Consider the following 23,807-nt stretch of genomic DNA (forward strand, 5'->3'; position numbering starts at 1 on the left):
GTATTGAACCATGTTGTGTTGATGGTGAAGAGATTTTGGAGCTGCCCATAGGGCCATCATCTAACAACATCATGTTTGTAGCTTCAATTGAACTCACTAAGTGATTTCACTGTCTAATTGAAGGCCAAGCCTCCAAAGAAGGGAGGAGCAGAGGGGGACTTTGAAGGCCTCTAATTGGGAAGCAGCCTGCCAAAAAGGGAAGGCTAAGGAAAATTGCTGCAACACAAGAATAAGGAGGTTCCTTCTTCCTCCTTGGGGGGGAAGCTGACCAAAGAGGGAGGCACCCAAACTAGAGTGAATGACCAACATGTGCCTGATCCAGAGGACGGCTCCTTGATATCATCTCAGCTGGACTATTTCCTGCTCAAGCTCAAGGAGATGATTGCACAGAAACCCTATTGTTGGACAAGTGTGTTGACTGAGGTGCTTGTAGACCTAAGAAAGAAGGTGGCTACTGTGACTCCCTCCCAGGATAGCCCAGAGTACCTGGAGGCTCTGAGGGTCCCAAAGGCCCTGGTACCAGTAATGTGCTCAGCTTACAAGCCCCCTCATATCAATGGGCTGGGCTGTAAGGCACCCTCTTTAAGAGCTATCCCTGGGGTGGGGAGGAAATCCTACGGCCCCTGTCTAAGCCTGCTTTTCTACATCTTTGTCTACTAATAATTGTCATAAGCAGTGCTTATGACACCGAACTAAGCACCCCTATCCCTGATATCGGGCCCAAATGTGGCCATCCTGGGGAAGGCGAGGGGGTATATTACTCCTGGTTGGACTTCTAACTCTGTGCCCAACGATCCCAATTTTTCTGTGGCAGTGATGAATGTACCCCAATTATCAGGGGGCTTCCAGGAGGATAGAGTCTTTAAAACAAGTGCACACATTGGATTCACCACGTAAAGGGTTGCCTCTCCATCATTAGAAGTCATATACTATGCTGTTTGCAGGGCCGGATACCCCACTCCTACTATGATTACATAAGTATTGAATTCTCCACAAGGTTTCTAGTTGAGGGATTCCTGGCAATAGATTTAAGATGCTATCAGAAGGGGTCAGTTAACATCTTTTTGAGACCCATTTCCTTCCTCTAGAATCTATTGGTAACAGCTTTAAATTGCTATACGGGTGCTCAGCAACCCTTGGTTTTGTATCTTGTTGAAAGGGGTTCCACCCTGGTTCAGGCTGCGAATCTCATACACCTGGAAGAAGTTGATTGACTGAAGAGGGGGTGTGATGTAACCGAAACAGCAGTCGAGGGTTTTAATCTCCTCTCTTGGAACATTGCGTGAGAAATGTTTCGGTGTGGTCTACTGTTGTTCGTGGCTTTAATCTTATCGCCCTGCAAGAGACCTGGGAAACTGTTTGGATTATGCTTCAAGGCTATCAGTGTTTCTAGAACCCTGCAACCAAGGTTCCGAAGGGCAGACCCAGTGGGGGTTTCTGGTCTGGATTGAGGTGACACTGGGCTTGAAGGTAGAGGTCCTAACAACACCTTCTCCCGACCTTCAAATGTTGCATATTAGAACTGGTAATGAGGAATCATTTTGCCTATTTAACATCTACAAGAGACCCCTGAGTTTGCGGTGGCTTGCCACTCTGGAGTGCCTTTATGACATGCTGTCCACTAAACCGGCCCAATTTCTATGCATAACTATACTTTAGTAGGTGGGGATTTCAACTTACAGTTGGAACCATTAAAAGAACTAGAGGAGATGTGGGATGATCAGGACCTGGCCTTGGACAGTCCCAGTCTGAATGCACGCTACTCCCATAGATCATGCCGCAGCTCAGTCGACTCTTCATGTATTATATACAATTTGAAGTTAAGAGCATGCAATGGAAGATTTGTTAATGACCAACCAGCTTAACCGACCTTTAAGGGACATATTGGTCACTCACTTATAGATTATATTTTTGTTTTGGCAATCGATTGGGAGAGAGTTGGAGATTTGGGCATTTTAGAGCAGGCTGAAAGCAATCACTTGCCTCTATTTATTCATATTTCAGAGAAAAATGTTGGGGTGGGCAATGCTAGGGTCCCCCAGTTACACAGCAGGTTGAAATAGAAATTAATGATCACACTCGTAAAGCGGTGAAGTGGGTCACTGTTATGGCACAAAAAGGAAAATTAAGCATGTATCTCTCAATTGTTGATAACCTAAGTACTATCAATGAATTAGACCCCACAGACTCGGCAATTCTGGCCGAGTTTGAAAAGCTAAAGCTCAGTATTCACCCACATGCTACCGTCCCGGCTGCCCAAGTGAAGAACAAATTGTTGTGTCATGACAGTTGGTGCGACGGGGCCTGTGGAGCTGCTAAATGAGAACATATATATATATAAATATATATATATATATTGGTTCCCCTCTAGGGGTGGGCAGAATTAAACTAAGCCAGCTAAGAGCAACATATAAGAGCTTGATTGTCAGTAAAAAGAAAGACCATGCTGTGGAAAGGTGTGAGGCTCTTTGCAACGCCCTTCAATCAGGGGATACAGTGTCCTTTTGGAAAAAGGTAACAGACAGGGACCTAAAGGGTGAACGATTTTTAGTTGCTATATCAGTGAAGAGGTCTGGAGGCTCCACTTTTCAGGCTTATGTTGCCCCTTCTCCTCATCCTTTTGTCTCTAAGTAATGCAACATTTGCCATCTTTGGTAATACTCACTACTATGGAGATAGAGGTAGTGGATGCAATGGGATCTTTAAACATGGGAAGGCTACAGCCCAGATTTAATGCTGTCAGACCTATTTAAGAATGAGGTTTCTATTTGGGAGCCTGTCCTGTGTAAAATATTCAATGTTATTCTGTCACGGGGAGATTCCTGATTCTTGGCACAAGGCAGTGATTGTCCCTTTATATAAGAACGGTGGAAAGGACAGCCCGTCTAACTACAGGCCAATCTCCCTGTTAGACGAACCAGGAAAGCTGTTCAGTAAAGGTCATGCTAAACCATTTGCAAAGCCTGAGTGGACAGCAATAATGTCATTAGCAACCAGGCAGGCTTTTGGAGGGGTAGAGGTATGGTGGAGCAATGTTTCATCTTGTTTTCGATAATTCAAAAGTATACTGCCTTGTAGAAAATTAAGGTATATGTGTTGTTTATGGATCTAAAGCCAGCTTTCGATTCAATTTCCAGGGCAATACTCTGGCAGATTCTTTGGCATGCACGGCCCCCTCATATTTAATTTTCATATTATCTAAGCTTTATTCAGAAACCAAGGCCTGTGTCTGCTATTGGCTCGGTGGGGAACTAACGAATACCTTCAATGTTCAGCAGGGTATCAGACAGGGCAGTGTACTGGCCCCACTTTTATTTAATATCTAAATCCAGAAATTATAGATGCACTGGTAAGTGGGGCTCACGACTGTCCCAAAATGGCCTCAGATACCCAGCTTTATTCCATGTAGACGATGCGGTTTTGATTGCAACCACAGCTCGGTCTGCATAAATCCTTGGCCATATTGTTGGGTAAGTGCAAGGATTTACAATTGAAAATGAACATCAGTAAGTCCAAATCAATGGTGTTCAGATCCCAATTTTTGAAGTATGTACCAATCAGAATTCAGGTGGGGGGTGTCCCAATAGAACAGATTGAGCGTTTTCACTACCTGGGTGTTAGATTCCAAGAGAGCTCGTGATGGGTCACTGAAGTAGACAAAGCCACTCTGACTCTGGGAAAGTACAGCAGAGCTGTTCTGTCATTTTTTTTAGCGACATAGGAGCAATGCCATATTGCCGGCCTTGAATTCATACAACGGGCAAGTATTGCAGACAGTACTGTTTCTAGTGGAGCTCTAGAGTTACTCAAATGTTGGGAAATTGGCCATAGGAGAGAACACAGTTCTGATGAAATTACTGTTAACTCACTTAAGTGCCCCACAGCACTGGTCCACCGTGAATATGGCACCACCCCAGTCAGTGCAGAAGCAATGTGTGAACCGATCTTCTTCTGGGCCAGATTATGGACTCAACCAGGTCTGGGCCAGTGTAGTGATGCAATTTCACATCTCCTGTCCCTCGATAGGGCGGGGGCAGTCTGAAATGGTTGGTCCACATTAAGAACATGCTCCATGAATTAAATGCAGCTGAGTTTTGGGGTGACCCACAGTCTTTCTCCTTGTGGAATATTGTTGCCCAAAAAGTGACATCCATGTTATGGGCTTTGGAATGGCTCATGATAGATTCTACTAAGTTCAAACTGAGCTCTGAGTACTTTGCGCTTAAGTCAGTGATGGGGTTCAAAGCATATCTAGATGTAATCTTTCCCGCCTATGAAAAATCTCTGTATGCCCGTTTTGAGGCCTACACTACAGAATGCTGGCTCACGCACCTTAAGATCCGCTGTATCTTTTCTGATGAAGTCCTCTCAACTACCTGTAGTATTTGGCACGGCTCGTTACATTCACAGAACTTGGCTGGAGAGGAAACGTGCATTGAATTAACCATGCATGTGTATGTTATAATTGTTGTTAGCGAGTGTATTGGAACATAATTAATATTGGGTGCACTGTCACTGCTGAGTTTTTATTGCTGTTTTAATGTGGATTCCTTTTTGTAATGGTTCTTAACATATACAATCTCTTTTTTAGCTACTGAATTTATTTTTGTATGATTGTTTTGTCTTTTCGCTATGCACCTGAAGACACAAGGGTCTCATTACGAGCTTGCCGGTCTGGATACAACGGTACCAGTAAGCTTGCCGGTACCATTGTATCCGGACTGGCAAACTCCAAGTTGTGCCCGCGGGAGCTGTGCATTCCACCAGGTCTAACCTGGCGGAATGCAAGGCACCCACGAGCATAGAATTTTGGATGCACAGGCACTCTTGACAACGGTGCCTGTGCATTACCCATGAGCCCTATGGGGCTCAAATGGGAATGGGAAAGAATTTTTTCCGGCGCCCAGGCAAATACCGGGTCCGGCAAGGCTGTAATGACTCGGTAATTGCCCATTTCTGGCCGCTGGAAAAATGCAACTCCGGTGGCAGCCGTGCCTGTTTTACAGGTACAACTATCACCAGGGTTGTAATGAGGCCCAATGTCAAATAAAGGAATATACTGACAGTTTGAGCTGGGTTCCATCATTATTTGTTTGGGATGCCCAACGATGGAATGTTTTTATGTGCCTGCACTAAGCTAGATGGTCCATGCACTGGCCTGTTTTGAAGTGCTGCATTCAGTTTTGTTTGGAATGCTATGCATATGCCATGGTTTTAAGCTGTCGAAATATGTTGTACAATGTTTTGTTCTGTTGGAATCAATGTGTTCTTTTCCCAAAGCTAAATGCAAGTTAACTAGAATGTACCTGAATGTTGCTGATATGTTTACTTGTATTTGTATGTAAGTATTCACTCTTTATTGAGGAAATGGGGGAGAATATGACGTTGGTTCCCTTTTATACTAGCTGGTTAAGTCATTTTATGCTGTGTTGAGGTTTCATTATAATGTTTTGCTTTGAATGTCTATTGTTCACGCACTTTGAAGCAGCCATAAGGCAGCAGGTAGTAACCCCTAAACATGCAAATAAAAATAAACAAAAAACACCAGAATAGGAACAGAAGTTAGACCTGGAAATCTAATCTGTTAACTAGACCCTACAACCCTGTTTTCACCTAAGATTCACTTGCTGCTTTTTATTAACAGAGGACAGTAACTGCAGCCCAGATTGAGGCAACTAGTCAAAGGCTAGATTAAGTTCATTAACTCCCATAAGCACCCAGCCTCAGCATTAGAGGATTCCTGCTGCACACACCAATGTAAGGCTTTCCCATAAAGGTCCTAGTAGGACTCAGGAACCTCCAGTAAATCTGGACCGGGGTTTCTGCTCCCAGTGAAGCTGTAGCCGAAATCCTACCTTCAGTTAAATGTGCTCATATCTCCTTCCAGCTTTTCCATCCATCGAACCCGGTTGTTTGTGGCTTAGCCGTCTGTGTGCCTTGACCATGATTTTAACATGACTTTGCTCATCTTCGAACGACTGTGTAAGGTTCACAAGCCTGGCCAGTGCTGAGTGAAAGACAGTCTGGGTGACCTTTAGCACATTACCCGGAAGCACATGCTTAGGGCTCGGTGAAGTAAAAAGAAATCCTTGTGGCAACCAAGACATAAATGAGGAGCGGAGTTGGGTGAGGAGAGTTGAGTCTGCTGGAGTCTCTCTCCCCTGTCTACTACAGCGTGTGGGAGGGCTTAAAAACCCTGCACCCAGAGCAGAGCGGTGAGTGGAGTTGGGTGAGGAGAGTTGAGTCTGCTGGAGTCTCTCTCCCCTGTCTACTACAGCGTGTGGGAGGGCTTAAAAACCCTGCACCCAGAGCGGAGCGGTGAGCGGAGTTGGGTGAGGAGATTTGAGTCTGCTGGAATCCGCGGGAGCCCGCGGGGGCAGAGGTAGACGCAATATGGACGCAGCCCAAAATCTGAGAGACCACCGTTGCATCAAGGGCGAAAAAATAGCAGAAATGAAAAATCGGACGAGGTGGTATCAGAGTCAGATACTGACAACAGCAAACGGCGTCTAAGGAGTGTGAAATCGCCAGCCAGGCGGCTGAAATCCAAGACGCCTCTCAGTGAAGAAACTGCCCACGAGGGAAAAAAGGAGCTACATACTCCGAGGACTCGTAATAACAGCATGAACAACGAGCTCAGAGAGGCTTGCATGACGGCAGCCTTGTGCGTCTTCGAACCAGGGGCGGAAGACGCACAAGTAACAACAGGACCACAAGTCCCGCAAACAAACCTAGGCGGTGAAAGAAAACAAGACCTACCAGGATCCGAGGTGAGCAGTGCCCTGCACACCGCCGTTAAGGCGAGTAGGTCCGAAAACGGCAGCCGGAGGGCAGCCGCTGACGGACCCTCAGCAGGAGCGCCGCAACGCCGAGGACCGGAGGGACCAGAGGGAGAAGAAATCACCGGAACAGCCAGCAAACCGTGGAGCAGGACAAACAGGCTTGCCTGACCCATGGCGGGTCGGGAGGAGCCCCACGCGGAGCCCTGCGCGGATGGGGAACACAGAGGGGAGTGGCCTAGAGAAACGCCGTGAGAAAGTCCGAGGTCAAACAGATAGCCCCAACGAGCATACCAAAGGGACGCAGATAGCGGAATTGGCAAAGAGCCAGGCTAATAGTCTGACTGCCACGCAAGAAAGGGAAAGTGTGGATGTGGACAATCTACCACAAGAGAATGAGGAAGGAAGTAGGCCTGACTAGCCACAAGAGAAGAATCCCAAAACAGTGGTACAAGTAAGCGTACACAGGAATCCAGGGTCTGCTGACATTGTTGAGGAATTAGGCATAAGTGAGAACGCCATAGGAGAAGAGACAAAACAAAGGGAGGAAAATCGGATGCAAGTGCCACTCAATAAATCCATCAGGCACGAAGGGAAAGAAAGCAGCACAGAAGAAAGTTGGAGAGAAAGTGAAAAGGGGATGTCAGACTCAGATTCCGAAATGGAACTGGAGAAAAAAGCCCTAGAAGCAAAACAGAAAAAAAGGATAACTACCAATAAATCAACAACGCAAAGAAAAAATCAAGAAAAGACGAATATAATGAAAACAGCAAAGAACACCCAAGAAAGAGGGTGTGCACAGCTAGGAAAACGAAAACGACAGGAGAAAATATAATAAAGAAACCTCAAAAAAAATGAGGGAATACAAAAAGCAGAATTCTGCTTGAAAAAGAACAGAGATTCATTTTTATAACAAAAAGTGATAAAATAGGACTCAATGAGTCTATAGATTGGTTAAAAATCTGACCGTTTCAATTTATAATCATTTTTCGTCTGTCAGTGGTAGAGTTAGAGGATTAAAAAGACTAGAGGTCCTTTAATTATAACAACATTAAAAAAGGACAACTAGAGAGCTATATTTAGACCTCCTAAAATGGCGGCCGAAACGTAGACACGAACCACAACAAGTGCGAGCTCCTATGAAGTAGGATCGTGCAGAAGGAGCCAATTGCAGCTCCTACAATACACCAGCTCACAGGGATACCATTTTACCCCTCAGCGGCACCATTGGGTATATCAAGAGATCAAGTAAGAGGTAAATCACTACACACGCAGTACCCGCTCCGAATACTGAGCTAAATAGAAGTAAGATATAACACAGCATTTAATTTGCTAAACTTTAGCTTGAGAACAGCTGTAGAAGGGTTGAACTGCAGCCTTTTTCGATCTGTTTTCAGTAACGGAAAACAGGAATCCCTTTATAACTAATGGACATACTCCCTGTGGTTTGTTTTCAGAAACCACCTGTAGAAGCCGCAAGACAGAAGCTAGAAAACTATTAGCACATCCGCAAAACCCTGCGGCAAGGAAAACCACGAAAAGAGCTTTTTGGACTAAACCTAATGGTAAGCGGACAACACGCGACCTTTTCTAAGAGTTTATGCACAATGGAAATGCCACTAAGGTTTCGCCACAATGTTTAAAAATCTATATAAACGAGTACCTATCACTACTGAAAGGATGCCACACCTCTTTTAACTAAATGACCCCTCAAAGGAACTACGACCACCAGAATGCATTGCGTTTCTTAACCTGAAGGCTGTAAGAAACTTTCTTGCAAATAAAACATTTATTTGTTTGCAGATTCTGTAGGAAGATCCTTCCTCGTAAGAAAATAACGCCCAACCTATGTGGACAAATGTTCGCCTGCTAACCAAGAAAGCCCGCACACTAAGAAGTCCAGGTAACCAATAGGACCCTATAGTCTTCTTTGACACTTTTAAAGATGTCGGAAGAAACATAAATTGATTCTTTTTTATCGTTTCTTTATCAACAGTTACTATCATCTCTAAGAGAAGGCCAGAGGATTCCTAACTTGGCCAAAGCCCACTTGTAACCCCTCACATTGACCACTCCTGAAGAAAGTCCCAAGACCCACATAGAGGACTGAAACATGTTGAGAATTTTTTTGTCAGTCTAATTAATTAAACTGTCTGAGTGAATTGAATATTCCAGTGAAGGGATGTTCTAATTCTAATAATGGAATAGAATTAGAATAGAAAAATAGAAAAGATAACGATGAATCATAATCGTAACTCTGATCTAGAAGAACTACACAACAGGGATTTAATTAGGGATCAGTAACGTCAGTATCTCTAAGATTTTTTAGAATTGATTGTGCATGATGTTTGTCTTTGTTAATACGATACATATGTATCTTTTTAGAGGGTCTAATCATGTATTTTAGACAATTTTGTAATTTCTATTAAAATGTGTACTTTTTGAAATAATTGATGGCATTCAGATGAATGGATAACTGTTGATAAAGGACCAAGTCCTATCTTTTCAAGTCTTGTGTGGAATGCAAAAAGGACCATTGCCAGTATCCTTGTCAGGAACATTGAAAGCATTTTTCTTTAACCAACAGAAACTTAAATTAGACCCGGAAAACGATCTATCGGACGCAGAACTGCTGTTGAGGTAAATTCCGCAGGGGATAGCCAACAGACCCCCGGGGTCACCATTGGGCTGGAAGGATCACCAGCTATAGGTTTGTCGCAGCTCTTGCAGGAAAAAAGGAATGCGGCGAAAGCAATCCGGCGGCAAATAGAAGAAAGAGAAGATAGACGGAAGGTAAGCACCTTAAAAGAACATCAGGAGGCACCCTCTGAAGGAGGGGGGAATACCTTAAGAACTGAAGACGACAACTAAAGACAGGCCCTGGCCCGGGAGAGGGTGTTCCAACTAAAAGACCAATGTCAAAACGCGGCCTGCCCAGATTGGGCAAAAGCACACCTGAATTTAGACCAGCTACTTTGTGCCCCTGAGAAAGCAAGAGATCGACATGGAGTGAACCACCAAAGAGAAGCACAGAAAGAACAACCTAAGTGTGCAGGGATGGAGGAAAAATCACACAGAACCAGGTTAAGTGACAGCCTATTTATGGAAGCAATGGCAACGCCAGGTAAAATAGCCAGCACACCGAAATTGCCGAAAAACAGACGGATAAGTGAAATAGGCACGCCGATACAAAAGGAGTCCCCAAGTAAAAAATCAGATCTACTAACAATCATGTCTGCAATAACGATCGCACTGGCCCCATATTGCAAACTGTAGGAAACAATAAAAGAAGGAATACAAGATAATACATCAATTCTGTCCTCTATGTCCACAAAAATCACGCATATAGAAGGATACATCACAGCTGTAGAAGAAAGAAATGACGCCTACAAGAAAGGGTGGGAAAAAGAACTGGAGGACTTAAAGAAACAAATTGAGTACTTAAAAAGGGGGACGGAGGAGGAGGATCAGAAAACAAAAAAATCGGAGTCGGAAAGTAAGAAGGCTGCAACCACAGATAGGCACAAAGGAGACCAAGAGATAAAGGAAGTGATGGAGGAAAGGTCCAAACCCCCACAAATATACCCAATTAAATCAGGACTTCGAAATCATCCTCAGAGAAAAGCTCCAGTGATATTGAAACTAAAGAATAATGACAAGGTAGAGAAAGCTCCACCGAAAGAGAAGGCGGAGCAGCAGGAATCAGAAAAACCAAAAGAAAAAAAAAAGAAGGAAATAGAGAGGAAAGTCCAGGCCGAGAGCAGGGAAAAGAGACAAAACGAGAAGCTCTCCCCTTTCGGTTGAAGATTTTATGAGTGATACTAACTTGATGAACTTGTCCCAGCATTGGGAGACCGCCTCCAACAACTCAATGATTGAGGTGAACACAGATCAGCAAATACAAAAACAAAAAGAATCAGAGAAAGAAATAGAAATTAGACAAAACATGAAAGCCCAAACACCAAAAAGAAGCCAAGAGGCAAGTGAGACCCAAAAGAGGACAGAATTGGAGATACAAAAAAAGATCAGAGAAGAAGAACGAAAGCCCTCAAAAGAGCAAAGAATAAGTGAGCGGTCACCAACACACCGACAACAGGTGATAAAAAGCTCAGAGGACAACAGAAGAACTGGTACGTCGGAAGCTGAAAAACAGGAACGTATATTCAAACTTGAGCAACTAGATCCAAAAAGAGGATATATGATCCTGAATAGGAAGACGATTTTGAAATTAATGAGCAAAATGAACGCGCTGAAAATGATAAAAACAGAAGACATCATGTTAGTAGAGCCTTACCATAGAGGAAAGATCGCAAAGGCATACATTCACGTGAAAGAACCAATCCGGCAAGACACAGAGGCAAACGCAGCTATTGAAATGGGCCAAAATGGGTTTGGGTTGACAGAAATAAAAAGAGAAATACAAAAAAGAAAACAAAGAGCATCAGTACGATCAAAAAGAAAAAAGGCCACACCATTTTACTTCACGGACAGAAGAGCGGTATCGATTTAATAGAATAGGAAAACATAGAGAAGAAAAGGGTACCGACTCAGAATTGGAGTATGGACGAACGGAAGACAGAAAAGATAACCGAATATACCATAAGGACGAAAAACAACAACATAACACGCAGTCAAGGAAGGAGCAACAGGACACGGGCTCAGAATACCATAACCTATACCGGAGAGCGGAACCAAGACGCTTTCAGAGACATTTTAGCCCAGAGAGAATTGGCCGCCACAGTAGAAACGAGAGAGCAAAGAAATCACCCCCGAGACAAACAAAGGAGATGTCAACGGACACGGGCCCGCTAGCATGGCTAAAAGCAGCCTTAATGCGCAAAACAGAGAACTAGCAATTAACGCGGTCACCGGCACCTACATGGGATGAACAAAGTAGTGGTGACCAAAAAGAAAGCAAGAAAGGTTTCATCTTGGGGTCATGGAACACAAGAGGCTACACTCATTTAACCAGACCGGGCGACGTGGACTTAGGCGCACTAGACATCATATGTCTACAAGAAACCTGGTTACAAGAAAAACCCGGCCTAGACGGCTATGTAGTGGAAATAGCACCTGCAAGCAAGGGCTTGTTAGGCCGACCATCCTCAGGTCTGTTGACAGCAACGAAAATGGGAGTAGGCCTGGCAACACTGATAAAACTGCATGAATCATATGAGATGGTAGTAATACTGACCACATGGACCAATGAAGGAAAATCAAAGAACAAGGCGATTTGCAACCAAGTCATCATAATAAACACGTACTGGAACCCCCAAAAGATGACAAACAAAACGTACTGCACAAAAAATGGCGAAGATGATAGACAAAATCAAAACAGAACATGTGAATGCGGACATCATCGTATGTGGTGACTTAAACGCCGATTGTAGGGAGGGGAACGAAGAAACAAAGTTGGGAAAGTGTCAAGGCGCGACCCGAGAGAGAGGTATCGCATGGGAGACCTTGATTAAACCAAGAAATCCTCATAACATCGCAGCTCTATTTCTGAAGCAAAAGAACATTCCAACTTAGGAGAGCTTGAATGCAAAAGCTACCCTAGATTACATCTTTGTGTCAACAGAATTCCTACCCAGAATTGAGGAATACAAAGTTCAAAGAACCACACACAGTGATCATAATTTGCTGACATGTAAATGGACAGGATCACAAACAGAAAATCATGTGTACAAACACAATCTTGAAATAAGCAACCAGCAATCAAGAGTCCGTCTAACAGAAGAAGATGTAAAAACGATAACAGCAAGCTATAGACTTCCAGATGAAGCCCAAGGACAAGTACCACAAATTCGACCAAACTACCTACCATTGCTAATACCATACAAAAAACCAGCGAGGAGTCAACAGAAGAAAACGTCAAATGCATTGCACACATATGATAAACTGGTGGTTGAAAGAAGAAAAGTGGTGAGGAGGTTAAGAAAAATTGCAATAAAAAGAGACCAGCAGGAAGACTGGGAAAACTGGCAGGTGGAGGCTAAGAAATATAATCAGTGGCTAAAGCAACATAGATTACGGATGTACCAACAAGACGCGGAAAGTATGTTGAAAAGTCTTGGCTCAAAGAAAACAAGTGATTTCTGGAGAATAATCAAAGCAGCAAATCCCTCGAAGCCACCGGAACTGACAAATCAAGTCCCTGAGTCAAGTTGGAAAGCATATCTAACGGCACAATTTGAGCGACCGAAAACACAAACAACTAAAGGAGTATCGGACCCGACAGCCACTTGGGTGAACGTGGCAAACGCTACAGACATTGAAAGACTATCAAAAATGTAAAAACATTAAGGGCCCCTGGACCCGACGGGTTGACAAATGTCGACCTAAAGCAATCAGCGAACGCTTGGGCAGTGATAATAAGCAAAATCTTCTCACATTGTGCCCAGACAAAAATGGTCCCGGAAACATGGCTAAAGGCCATAATTGTGCCAGTGTATAAAAAAGGCGAAAGAGAAGACCCGGAAAGCTACAGGCCCATAGCGCTGTTAGACATTGTGGGCAAAATCTATGCAACCCAGCGGTTGATCCATTTCAGAACATGGGCAAATACTGCACCCTGCTTCGACACTTTTCAGACAGGATTTCAGAAGAAGGGAGGCACGACAATAAATATATTGATCCTACAGATCCTGAAAGTAAAAGAAGGAGCCCCAAGAATCTACCTAGCGTTCGTAGATCTATCAAAAGCTTTTGATAAAATCGACCGAGAAAAACTATGGCTAAAACTGAGCAAGTGGAAATGCCCAACGTCCATCATGGCCCCAATAAAAGCGCTTCATGAAAATACAAAAATTAGAGTAAAATTGAGCAAACAAGGCATCTTGTCGGAAGAGATCGCAATCCAGCGAGGTGTCAAACAGGGCTGCCCACTAGCTCCAGCCCTGTTCATTACTTTTTTGGGTGACTATCAGATCAAAGAGGAAAAAATACGAGCTTTCCCACCAAAAATTGGAAATGAAATCATCCCACGACTATTGTACGCAGATGATGCCATCATTATCGACCAAACTCCAATTGGGCTGCAACGAAAACTGAACAATCTGGCAAACTATATGTCAACAAATAATCACAAACACAACAAAAACTAAAGTGATGGTCTTCGAAAAAAACGCAAACAAAAATACGAAGCAGCTGAATTGGCATTTGGAGAACGCCAAATTGGAAGTAGTCGACAAGTTTAAATACCTAGGGGTAACCTTAGATGGATCATCTTGTGACAAAGCAATACAAGATCAGTTATGGCACAAAGTTAAAAGACTTACAGCACAAACTAGACTGGTTGACAAAAAAATTGGGAAATTTTCCATTGTTCCAGCGATAAAATTTTACAAGGCAAAGGTTGTGCCTTCTATCATTTATGGTATGGAAGCCGCCTTCAACTTACCGAACTCAATATGGCAAAAACTGGAAGGACATGTGTGGAAGGCAGTATTAGGCCTACTCAAATCAACCTCCATGCCCGCAATTGGAAGGGAACTGGGCCTGGTCTCTTTGGCCTCATCAGTGGAACAAAGCAAGCTGAGACTATATAGAAAAATCATAATGGCCGATTCCTTGCCAATATTTGCGGTGATATCAGAAGAATTGAAAATGGGCACCTGTAAAGCGCTCAACAATTGGGCAGTAACAATACAAGAAACGCTAAATGAAATATCATGCACAGAAAAAGATCTCAAAACAACCCCAGACCGAGTAAAGATAAAAATTGAACTTATGGATTCGATCCGGACTGTAGACACAGCGAGAGTAAATAAGCTACTCACCCACCTTCCACCGACTTTTAATAGGGTGAAAGAGCCACTGAATTACTGCAAAAAATTTCCGAATAAAAAGATGAGGAGCACATTTTTGAAGGCAAGATTAAACCTGCTGATGACCCACCAAATTTTAGCCCTTAGATCATCGAAAATGGATAACAGCTGCCGCCTATGTAAAAACAAAGAGGAAGTGGAATCATTGCAACATCTAGTCCTAAAATGCCCAAAAACCAGTACAAACAGAGACAGATATTTACAATCATGTCTGCAAGGGGTGATGAAGCTAGATGAAGAGGCGGTCTGGAATAGGCTAATCTCAGGAGAAACAACGAGATGGACCATAGCGGCAGTAAAATTAATAGATCTAGCTTTCGAAATGATTTCCAACACACAGGCCCATATGAAAACAGCAGAGGGGGCCAGGCCAGTGAAATCGCCTATTGTAATCTAAATACGATGAACAATTAAAAGACAGGGTAATCCTGAGAGAGAAGGCGCAAAATGACTATGACCTGAGAATTGTCATCGCAAAAACGATCATGATAAGCGCCTTGGCGCATCTGAAGAAGAATAAAGGTTCTTGTAAAAATCGTTAAAATTTTTTCGATTAAAAGCAAGTAAATAAATAAATGAGGAAACCATACCTGCTCTGTGCTCTGCACACAAGCATTCTTCAGTGCAAAATTGTCATGAACTTTGCCCAAACTTAATAACTTAGAACCTTAAATCGTTTGAGATTTTTGTCTTACTCTAGATACCCCAGCAGAAACAACCTTCGCTTCTCCTTAGAGGCCCCCATGCAGACAATTAAACATCATTGAGAGGGTGATATTCCTGAAGAACACACTCCATGACAATGCATGCCTAAAATACCAAGTCAGTCTCCTCCTTAAGGGATACATCTGTCACTGAGGTTCTCATTATAATTGTAACCATACAAAAGCACAATCCCTTCCTCCCCCTGCAAGGTATCTCACACTTTTTCTCTGGTTTCACTTTTAAGGAACTCTGGACCTAAAGCATAAGTGCCTAAAGGGAACTGACAACAGAAAAACCTTTCCAAAAGAGTGAGAGACATTATTCTCAAATGCATACTTCCTGTTAGATTTATGCATCTTTCTTGCTGCCATGATGAGAAGGGTGCTCCTGTAAATGAGAAATGTAAATAAATGCATGTGCTCCTAAGAGAAATTTTCAACAAACCTTACCAATTACAACCAATCCTAAGGACTTCTAGGCGAAATCTAGGGACTGGCTTCTCAATGCTAAAGACAGGCTGAGAACCAAACAGGAACAGTGCCCCATGCACAATGACAAGGCAGAGAACATTGGGGTGCATTTACATCCAAGATAATTTAGCAGGCCTAAGAACACATACTTTAAACCTCAAGCAACCATTCGGGAAATTACAAAATTGATATGTTCTTGGGTCTCAAGCACATAGAAGGATACTCTTGTGTATTAAAATACACTGTATTCCTCTTCAATTACTGCATTTTCTATCTATTTTCTTTAAGCAAAATAATAGGACATCTAATGATGAACCAAAGACTAATCATAGTACCAGAAGTCTTTTGTCATGTTTTCACTTCACTTTGAAAAATGCTGTGATTCATTTAATTCAAAATGTGACATGCCAAAAAGTGTAGTTGGTTGTAACTTAATATGAATTGATCAAAAATGCACCTCTTCCAGTAGCCCCCATTAAATGAATGCAGTCATGAGACCTGATCACAAACTAAGCCTTTGTTATTGTATTCATATGAGATATTATATGATATGATATTTTATTTACATCGCGCTCGTACACAGGTGTTTCAGAGCGCGACCAGGCAAAGGGAGGGGAACAGGGGAAAAAACAAAAACAACGATTTTACTAGGCCCAGTGACATTGAGAATGTGCAAGTGCATGGGGAAGGGAAAAGGGGGAAAGTGCAAGGGAGGGGGAGAAATTGGAAAGTGCAGAGCATAAAAGAGGACACGATAAATAATAAGTAAATAAATAAATAAGGTGATCCAAAACAGTGGTAGTGCAGACTGTGAGTGGCCAAGTGCAAGGTTAGTCAGATAGGGAGTATCTGATAAGTGCAGAGTGGGGGGGGCTGTATGGGTACAGATACAGGCCCCAGTGCAAGGGGTGGCCATGGGGCAATGCAGGAGGGTGGCAGGGGGAGCTGGTACCTGGTCCCGAAGGGCAGAGGGTGCCCAGATGCAGTATTGCTGAGAGAGAAAGCAGATCAGCAGGGGAGAAGAGGGGCAAAGGCAGAGGAAAGTCTTGAGGAGCTTCCGGAACTGTAGATGGTTCTCCTCAAGTTTCAAGGTGGCAGTTAGGCAGTTCCAGAGGGAGGACCCCACCGAAGACAGGGATCTACCACCAGCTTGCTTCTTTGAAAAACGACTGACCCTGAGGGAGGGCTCTAGAGGGGAGGTATTTTCGGAGGGATAGTTGAAGGTAATTTGGACCCAGACCCCAGAAATGCACCTCCAAGAATCCTGTTTTAACTAGTATCAAAATTAATGAAAGTCACACAACTGTTTACTCCAAGAAGAAAAAGCATATTTGAGCTTTCTATGTCAGTTAACTGGAAAAATATCACATGTTCCATGCATTACCAGTGTCAACTGTAGGCCAGAATCGGCATTTATTTGTAATATATTTTTTTTAAAATTGAAGGAAAAGTCCTTTGTGTGTCTTGAAAATCAAAAATGTAATCCATTGAAAAATCATACTTTTTGAAAATACACTTCTTTCAACTTAAAACAAATCACAGTTTATAGCAAAAAATCATAGCTTCCATAGTATGTAAAATTCACCTGTGGTGTAATGGAAGAATTGGCAGATAAATGTGAAACACAATTATCCCTGGAAGTACTCAACACCCCAGGACCTTTCATGCATGTGATCGTGCACACCACATCTAGAGGTATTTGACATAAACAAAATGCCTCTTGATAACTTTAGGGGTTATTACCTCCCACCTTTGCAGCCATGGGAATTGATGAATCAATAATGGGAGAGGAATATTAAAGAACTGTTCTATAAGGAGTTGGCCAAGGGGAAGAAAGCTGAACCCATCTGGATGACTGCTCTCCATGGAGACTCGAGACGTAACCCATTGAGCGGGGGTTGACCAGTCCATGTTGTAAATTGGTTTCCAGAGCTTGTTGGTGGAGTAATTCCAGACTGACTGGGTCCCTGCTGATTCTACAGAAATGTGAAGCCACATTTAAAAGAATGTACAACTGTGAAATAACCCTAAATTGTCCCTGTGTATTATCCATTGTAAAATCTCAGGAATCAAAGCGGCTGGGAATTAGAAAGAAATCCTAATATGACAAAGACCCAGGTGCAGTATTAGAAACAATGCCCTGTGTCTACCATTTACATTTATTAGAAAGTGACATGCCATTTAGTTAGATCCCAATGCATTTTTGTGTTTAGAGGCTCAATTTGAGATTGGATGCACTTTTGGTGGGTGCAACCTAAATGCATATTGCTGTTTAGTAAAATAGGCTCTATTTAAAACAGAATCCGTGGCTTAAAGCCAGTGTAGAATCGTCTGCACAATAGTGCATTCCCGGCACACTATTGTCTGTGAGATATCATGTATTAAACTATCTGGGGGAGCCCTAGGCATAAAGTACACGTTTGCACAACAGACGTGAGTATAGGGTGTTAGTTCTATTCTCTGAAAATCGTGTGCAGTGTTATTCTCCTGCAGTCCCTTCCTGAAATGCACAAGCAGACCAAGGTGTACTGTGACAGGGCATGGGTACTGTACAATTGTACCTGTACTGGAGAATATTACTTCTCCAATCCAAAATGTATAGAGCTGCAAGCAAATGAATAGGAGTATTCTGAAAGCTGTGCACACACATACGTAAAAGTGTACTTAAAGCTTCACACGTGTATTTACAGCAGCACACACATGTAGATTAAAGCTGCACACACACATGTGCATTGAACGTTATCTACACATATTCAGAGAGAAAAGTGCACACACATATGTTCAGAGAAGATTGCACTATTCTAAGAGCATTGTTTTTCAAATCCAAGCATGCAAGAGCCAGATGCAATTGGTTCTTGCCAATATTTGAATGAATTCGACATAGCCTATACATTCACTAGCTTACACTTATATCGGAACCAAGGTGAATGTACATTTGTTGAAAAGTACATTTTTTTACCATACATTTTCTCCAATAACAAACTTGTCTTGATACTGGCACAAACCAAGTTGTCATGTAGAATGTTCAAACGGTTTCATTTAAAGATGTACACATTGGCTGGTAGGTAGAATGGTATCATTGAAGTAAACTGAGCTGCTTAGATAGAAGTAATCATAGAAGAAGTGTATTTAAAATGCTTAGTATCTTTTAGAGTATAATATATATCTAGAATTAATCCTGGAAATTAATGCTTGCATTAGAAACAGTATTGAGATTCATGTAAGCAGGGAGAATTTCTTTTGGTTGACCAAGAGTCTTGTCTACAGTATTTGGTCTTGCCATTTGTGACAAATTGTGGAATATACTGCAGAATATTGGAGTACCACCCTATACAATAAACTTATTAATGGCCCACCAATCAACAAATCATGCTGTTATTAGACTGGATTGTGAGGGCTGAGTGACGCCCCTGTACGGCTAACAAAAGGAGTAAGAAAGGGTTGTGTTCTCACCCCTCTACCCTTTCATTTATATACTAATGCTCTGTATGATCCATTGTGTAAACTGACAGCTGATGTACCTGCAACTCCTTTCATTGATATTCTGCTTTTAGCATATGCAGACAATAGTATGTTACTTGAAAGAACCCCACAGACTCTACAGATGTTGTTAAACACAAATTCAAGTTTCATAAAGGTCCTCGATCTCAAAAATAATAATATTGTTAAATCAGCCATAATGTTCTTCTCTGTGAGAAGAATAAGAACAATTCCAATTTTTTATTTTGCTAAACATGTGGTTCTAGATATAGAGCATTCTGACTATTTAGGTATGCACTTTCAATCAACGGTTTTTCAACACATGTAAATCAATTGATGTTTTTAAATTTGCTGGAAAATATAAGGCACAGCCCGTAAAACTAATTTTACGTGCATATGAGGGCAAAGTTAAATCTGTGCAGTATGTGTCACAAGTATTTGGATTTTTAAGGAAGTTCCCAGTATACAGAGTACTGAAAATGCCTTCTGAAAGAAAATATTAGGCCTAACGTCTGGGGCACCAAATTATGTGGTGCATAAACAATTAGATATGAAGATGAAATTCAAGCTTATTCAATATTACTGTTTTTGACAATATGCAAAAGCTTGAGAGCCACCTTATCTCAGAAGTTATTAAATAAGATCACTTTGTAGTGTTAAAGTGAATGAGGTTCCATGGCTAAAGTATATTAGCGCTATACTTTTACAGTTCTTGTTGCCTCATTGAATTGACCATTGAATTTTGATATATTCAAGAAGTGATATTATGAGGATTAAGGTAACCATTTTACCTAGCTTCCACACTTTCTCTGAACATCGAGAATCAATGAAAACCTCTAATATCTTTCTGGGTTTGATTACTAGTGACAACTCCATTAATCCTTCCTTGGAGTGGTCCCTATATATGAAATTGAGAAACATGGTAACAAGAGCTCAATTTAACTGTTTTCATCTGAATGGACAAACTTTCTATTGCAAGTGAGCTGTCCTAGTTTAAAATAAATACATGAAGACACACTGCATTTAAGATCCTTAGGCATTTGCTGTTTGATAGAATGATGTGATGTTACTATGATTTCCTTTTTAATTGTATTGTTATATTGACTCAATTTAGATGGAATTGTATACGTCTTCGGCAGAATCATCTGTTTTTTTCTGATTATATTTGAATACACAGTGTATTTTTTATTTTTAACAAGCATGTTATTTATTGAACTTTTATGGGAATTCGTGTCAAAATAAAATGATTTGATTGATTGAATAAGCGTTTATGAATATATAATGGTGTAGGGATTTCCGTGGTATAAAGCTGGAAACCACCTTTTTTCAAATTTGAGTCATTTCTTTAAATACATTTTGAGTTTTGAGCAATCACAGTCTGTTTATTTGTCAAGATTGTATGCCTCTTCTAAGTAGTCACTTAGCGCCAAATCCCCCTCCTCCTCAACTGTGCCTTTCGAAGTGGACTCCTGTGGTCTGTTCTTCTTCCTCCGGTCTTTGGAATTCTTCTTTTTGAAGAGGTACGGCCTCCCACAGGTGGAAGCCACTCTGCCGCCTGATAAAACAGGACGGGCAAAGGACCCTCCCTCCCGAGAGCGCCAGTGAGAGGAAAAAGCCCAAGGCTGAAAAAACCTTTCTCTAGGTCCAGTAGAGATGACGCCTTCACAGGGATGTTTAGCCGTCAGGTAATGACGCCTTCACAGGGATGTTTAGCCAAGTCAGGTTACCAGTCTTGTGGACCGAGGAAGACAGCAGCACGTGATGCTTGCGGTAGTAGATCGTCTTGTTTGCAAGTATCCAGTCGGGATAGAAGAATCAAACACCAGAGGCTCACTAACGCCACAGGCACCGTCAGTGAGGTAAGCGGAACAGCTGATCCAAGGGGAGTCTCCAAGAGCAGCCCAGAGGTGAAAAGCTAAGGGGTTGCAACGCGCAGAGTGGAAAAAGGGGCATGGCTAAATACAGAAACAAAGGTAGAAGACAGGAAGGATTAGAATGAACAACCAGGAAAAGAGAGCAAAGCATGGCACATTCTAATGGCCGTGTCAACGGCAGGTGCTCCATAGCCTCCAAGAGGGCACGCAAGAGTAACGCATGACATTATTGCCTGGAATTGTGTGGTGGGACTGTAAATTAGGGAGCATAAGACCAATTGTGCCACTCTAGCTGAACCTATAAATTGATATACACACAAATATTCCTAAACACTGCAGTCAGCAATGGTTGCTGTTGATCTTGCAAACACTCACCTGACTATGCAACTCTTGACCACAGAGAGAGATAGAGACATAGGGGATCATTACGACCTGGGCGCAAAGGGATACTGGGCACCGGTAATGACACCGTTGTGGTAATCCCTTTGCGCCCTATTCCGAGGTGCCTTTGCGGGTCCCTCCTTTACCAGGCGTTAAGGACGGAACCCGCAAAGGGATACCGGGTCAATAATGGTGCCGCAATTTATGGTACCGTTATTGACGCCTTCCCCCTTCCCATTTGAGCCCTATGGGGGCTCAAATGGGAATGGGGAATGGATTTTCAAATGGGGGTTTACCGGTCCTGCCAAGGTCGGACTGGATCGGTAAGTCCCCATACCACCAATTCGGTGGTAGTACCGGTATTCGTGCTAGCACCAACCTCGGAATGAGGGCCATAGAGTGAGAAAGAGAGAGAGTGTTTGTATGTGTGAGAAAGAGATAAAGATAGAGAGAGAAAGAGAGAGAGAGAGAGAGAGAGAGAGAGAGAGAGAGAGAGAGAGAGATGGTGGGTTCTATGTTTGAGACACTGGGTACAGCGTGTATCCAACACTTATATCCCTGGAATATCATGCCATACACGCATGCGCAAAGTGTTCTATTTTCTGCTTCACGATTCATTGTCTGCACCTTCAAAATGAAAACACATAACACTGTGGCTCTATTTCTCACACTACTAACACCTTCTACAGTCACATCTGTGCTTTAGTTATTTCCTCTGTGAATATGCTCTTAGTGCTCCAGTCCTTACATGAGCAAACCCCCTCCTCCCACCCACACATGCTCTAATGCACTAAGGTACTAATGCTCTTCAAATGTTGCCCTCTAAAAAGGTACAAATCATATATTTTGTGGGCTAAAAAAGTCAGTTTGCTAAACGAATGCGTCAATAGCAAAGGGAGCAGCAGACTTGTGTCTACCTGTAAAGATATGCACATAATGTTAGTTTCTAGTATGTGAATTAGCTTGAAACCAACCCTCTTTTTCTGACACATTTTACACATACATATCAAATCCAGGTGTGTTTACTGGATTCATACATAAAAAAAGTTAAACTGTATTTTACTGCTTTGATTCACATATCGGCTTAGTCATTGCAAATAGCTAGCCAGAGCAACAGCAAAAGCAGATGAATACAAAATTCAAAGATCACAGCACTATTTACAGAAAAACCTGGGCAAACTTATTAGGCGAAAATCAGAACTACCTGATAGTTCTGACATACCTTGTATAGGACCAGAGCATTAAAGGTCTACAACTGCCTTTGTTATTTTCTAGTTTCTGTTAATTATTAGTACGTATGCATGCTACTGTAAATGTCCTATTTCAACTGCACTAATACCTTTCAAATGCCAGCACACAACATAACCAGTGCTCTGAGTCTCACAGATGAACACATCATTGGTTTTAATATGAATCATACATTTTCCAAAATGGAAGGACATTTTGAAAGAATAAATATTGTTTGCTCTCAGCAAAAGAAGCTTAAAAAACGGAAATTATTTATTGACCCTAATATTGTCAATTGGCACTTTTTACAATTGTACATAGTTAATTTCTAATCACTTCCTGTGCATGTTGGAGTCATGTTAATAAGGTTACATTTGTCCTACTGCGCAAAGTACATTATCAACACCTACAATACAAATATCAATTATTTTATGAGTGAAAGTTGCCTGTACAAGACGGGCAGCCTGGAAAAAAACAGAGACTTGGATATGAGGATGATATGGCTTGACATCTTTTACTCTATTGGGTTCCAAGGGCTATCCTGTTTTTCCCATTTCTGGGTGTAATTTTAAATGTCATGAACACTAGGAACTTTACAGAATTTTAGAGGAGGAGTGGCTGAGAGAAATGAATGGACATCCTTTTGACAATCACTGATATATGAGGTGTTCATGCGGAATTTTCTGGTGATGGAACACTTGACGCATATTTGTCTAATATTGCCCACTGTACAAATGGCACATTTTGCCTTTTGACTTACTGCACAAAAACCCAGACTCATTTAGAGTGGAAAAGGTCGCTTTAATGTGACAGGTCAAAGCTTACAAATAACCACTTAACTGGCTCCCTGGTCTTACAAACTAACAAACTATATTAAACAAACCAATTAATAATTAACACTTTCATTTCCCCAACAATTAAATAAATAAATAAATCCACTTTCTCCCTAACCATTCCTTGGTCTCTACCGTCTCTTTACCACTTCTCAAGGCGTCCCACTTTCTCTCCGGGGCCATGCCCCTTCAGGTTCAATACATGTTCCCAAGGGGTAGCCCGTTTGTG

At 42.2% G+C, this 23,807-nt stretch overlaps 2 protein-coding genes across 2 annotated transcripts in view; both read left to right on the top strand.

The window, feature by feature from the left end:
- LOC138452344 (G protein-activated inward rectifier potassium channel 4-like) overlaps positions 1 to 23,807 on the top strand; it is an 855,022-nt gene that overhangs the window by 12,460 nt on the left and 818,755 nt on the right. The gene's annotated exons all lie outside the window — the stretch shown is intronic.
- Positions 8,480 to 16,454, top strand: LOC138452327 (uncharacterized). Its single transcript, XM_069604964.1, has 2 exons — positions 8,480 to 8,682; positions 8,776 to 16,454. The coding sequence occupies exon 2, from the start codon at positions 13,890 to 13,892 to the stop codon at positions 15,003 to 15,005; it is 1,116 nt and encodes a 371-aa protein (XP_069461065.1). The 5' UTR covers positions 8,480 to 8,682; positions 8,776 to 13,889; the 3' UTR covers positions 15,006 to 16,454.

The sequence above is a fragment of the Ambystoma mexicanum genome, chromosome 1p, assembly GCF_040938575.1.
Source record: "Ambystoma mexicanum isolate Mex_15411 chromosome 1p, UKY_AmexF1_1, whole genome shotgun sequence".
NCBI lineage: Eukaryota > Metazoa > Chordata > Amphibia > Caudata > Ambystomatidae > Ambystoma > Ambystoma mexicanum.

Coding starts and splice junctions, on each gene's coding strand:
- LOC138452327 (XM_069604964.1), top strand. CDS start 13,890: ATGGTCTTCGAAAAAAACGCAAACAAAAATACGAAGCAGCTGAATTGG.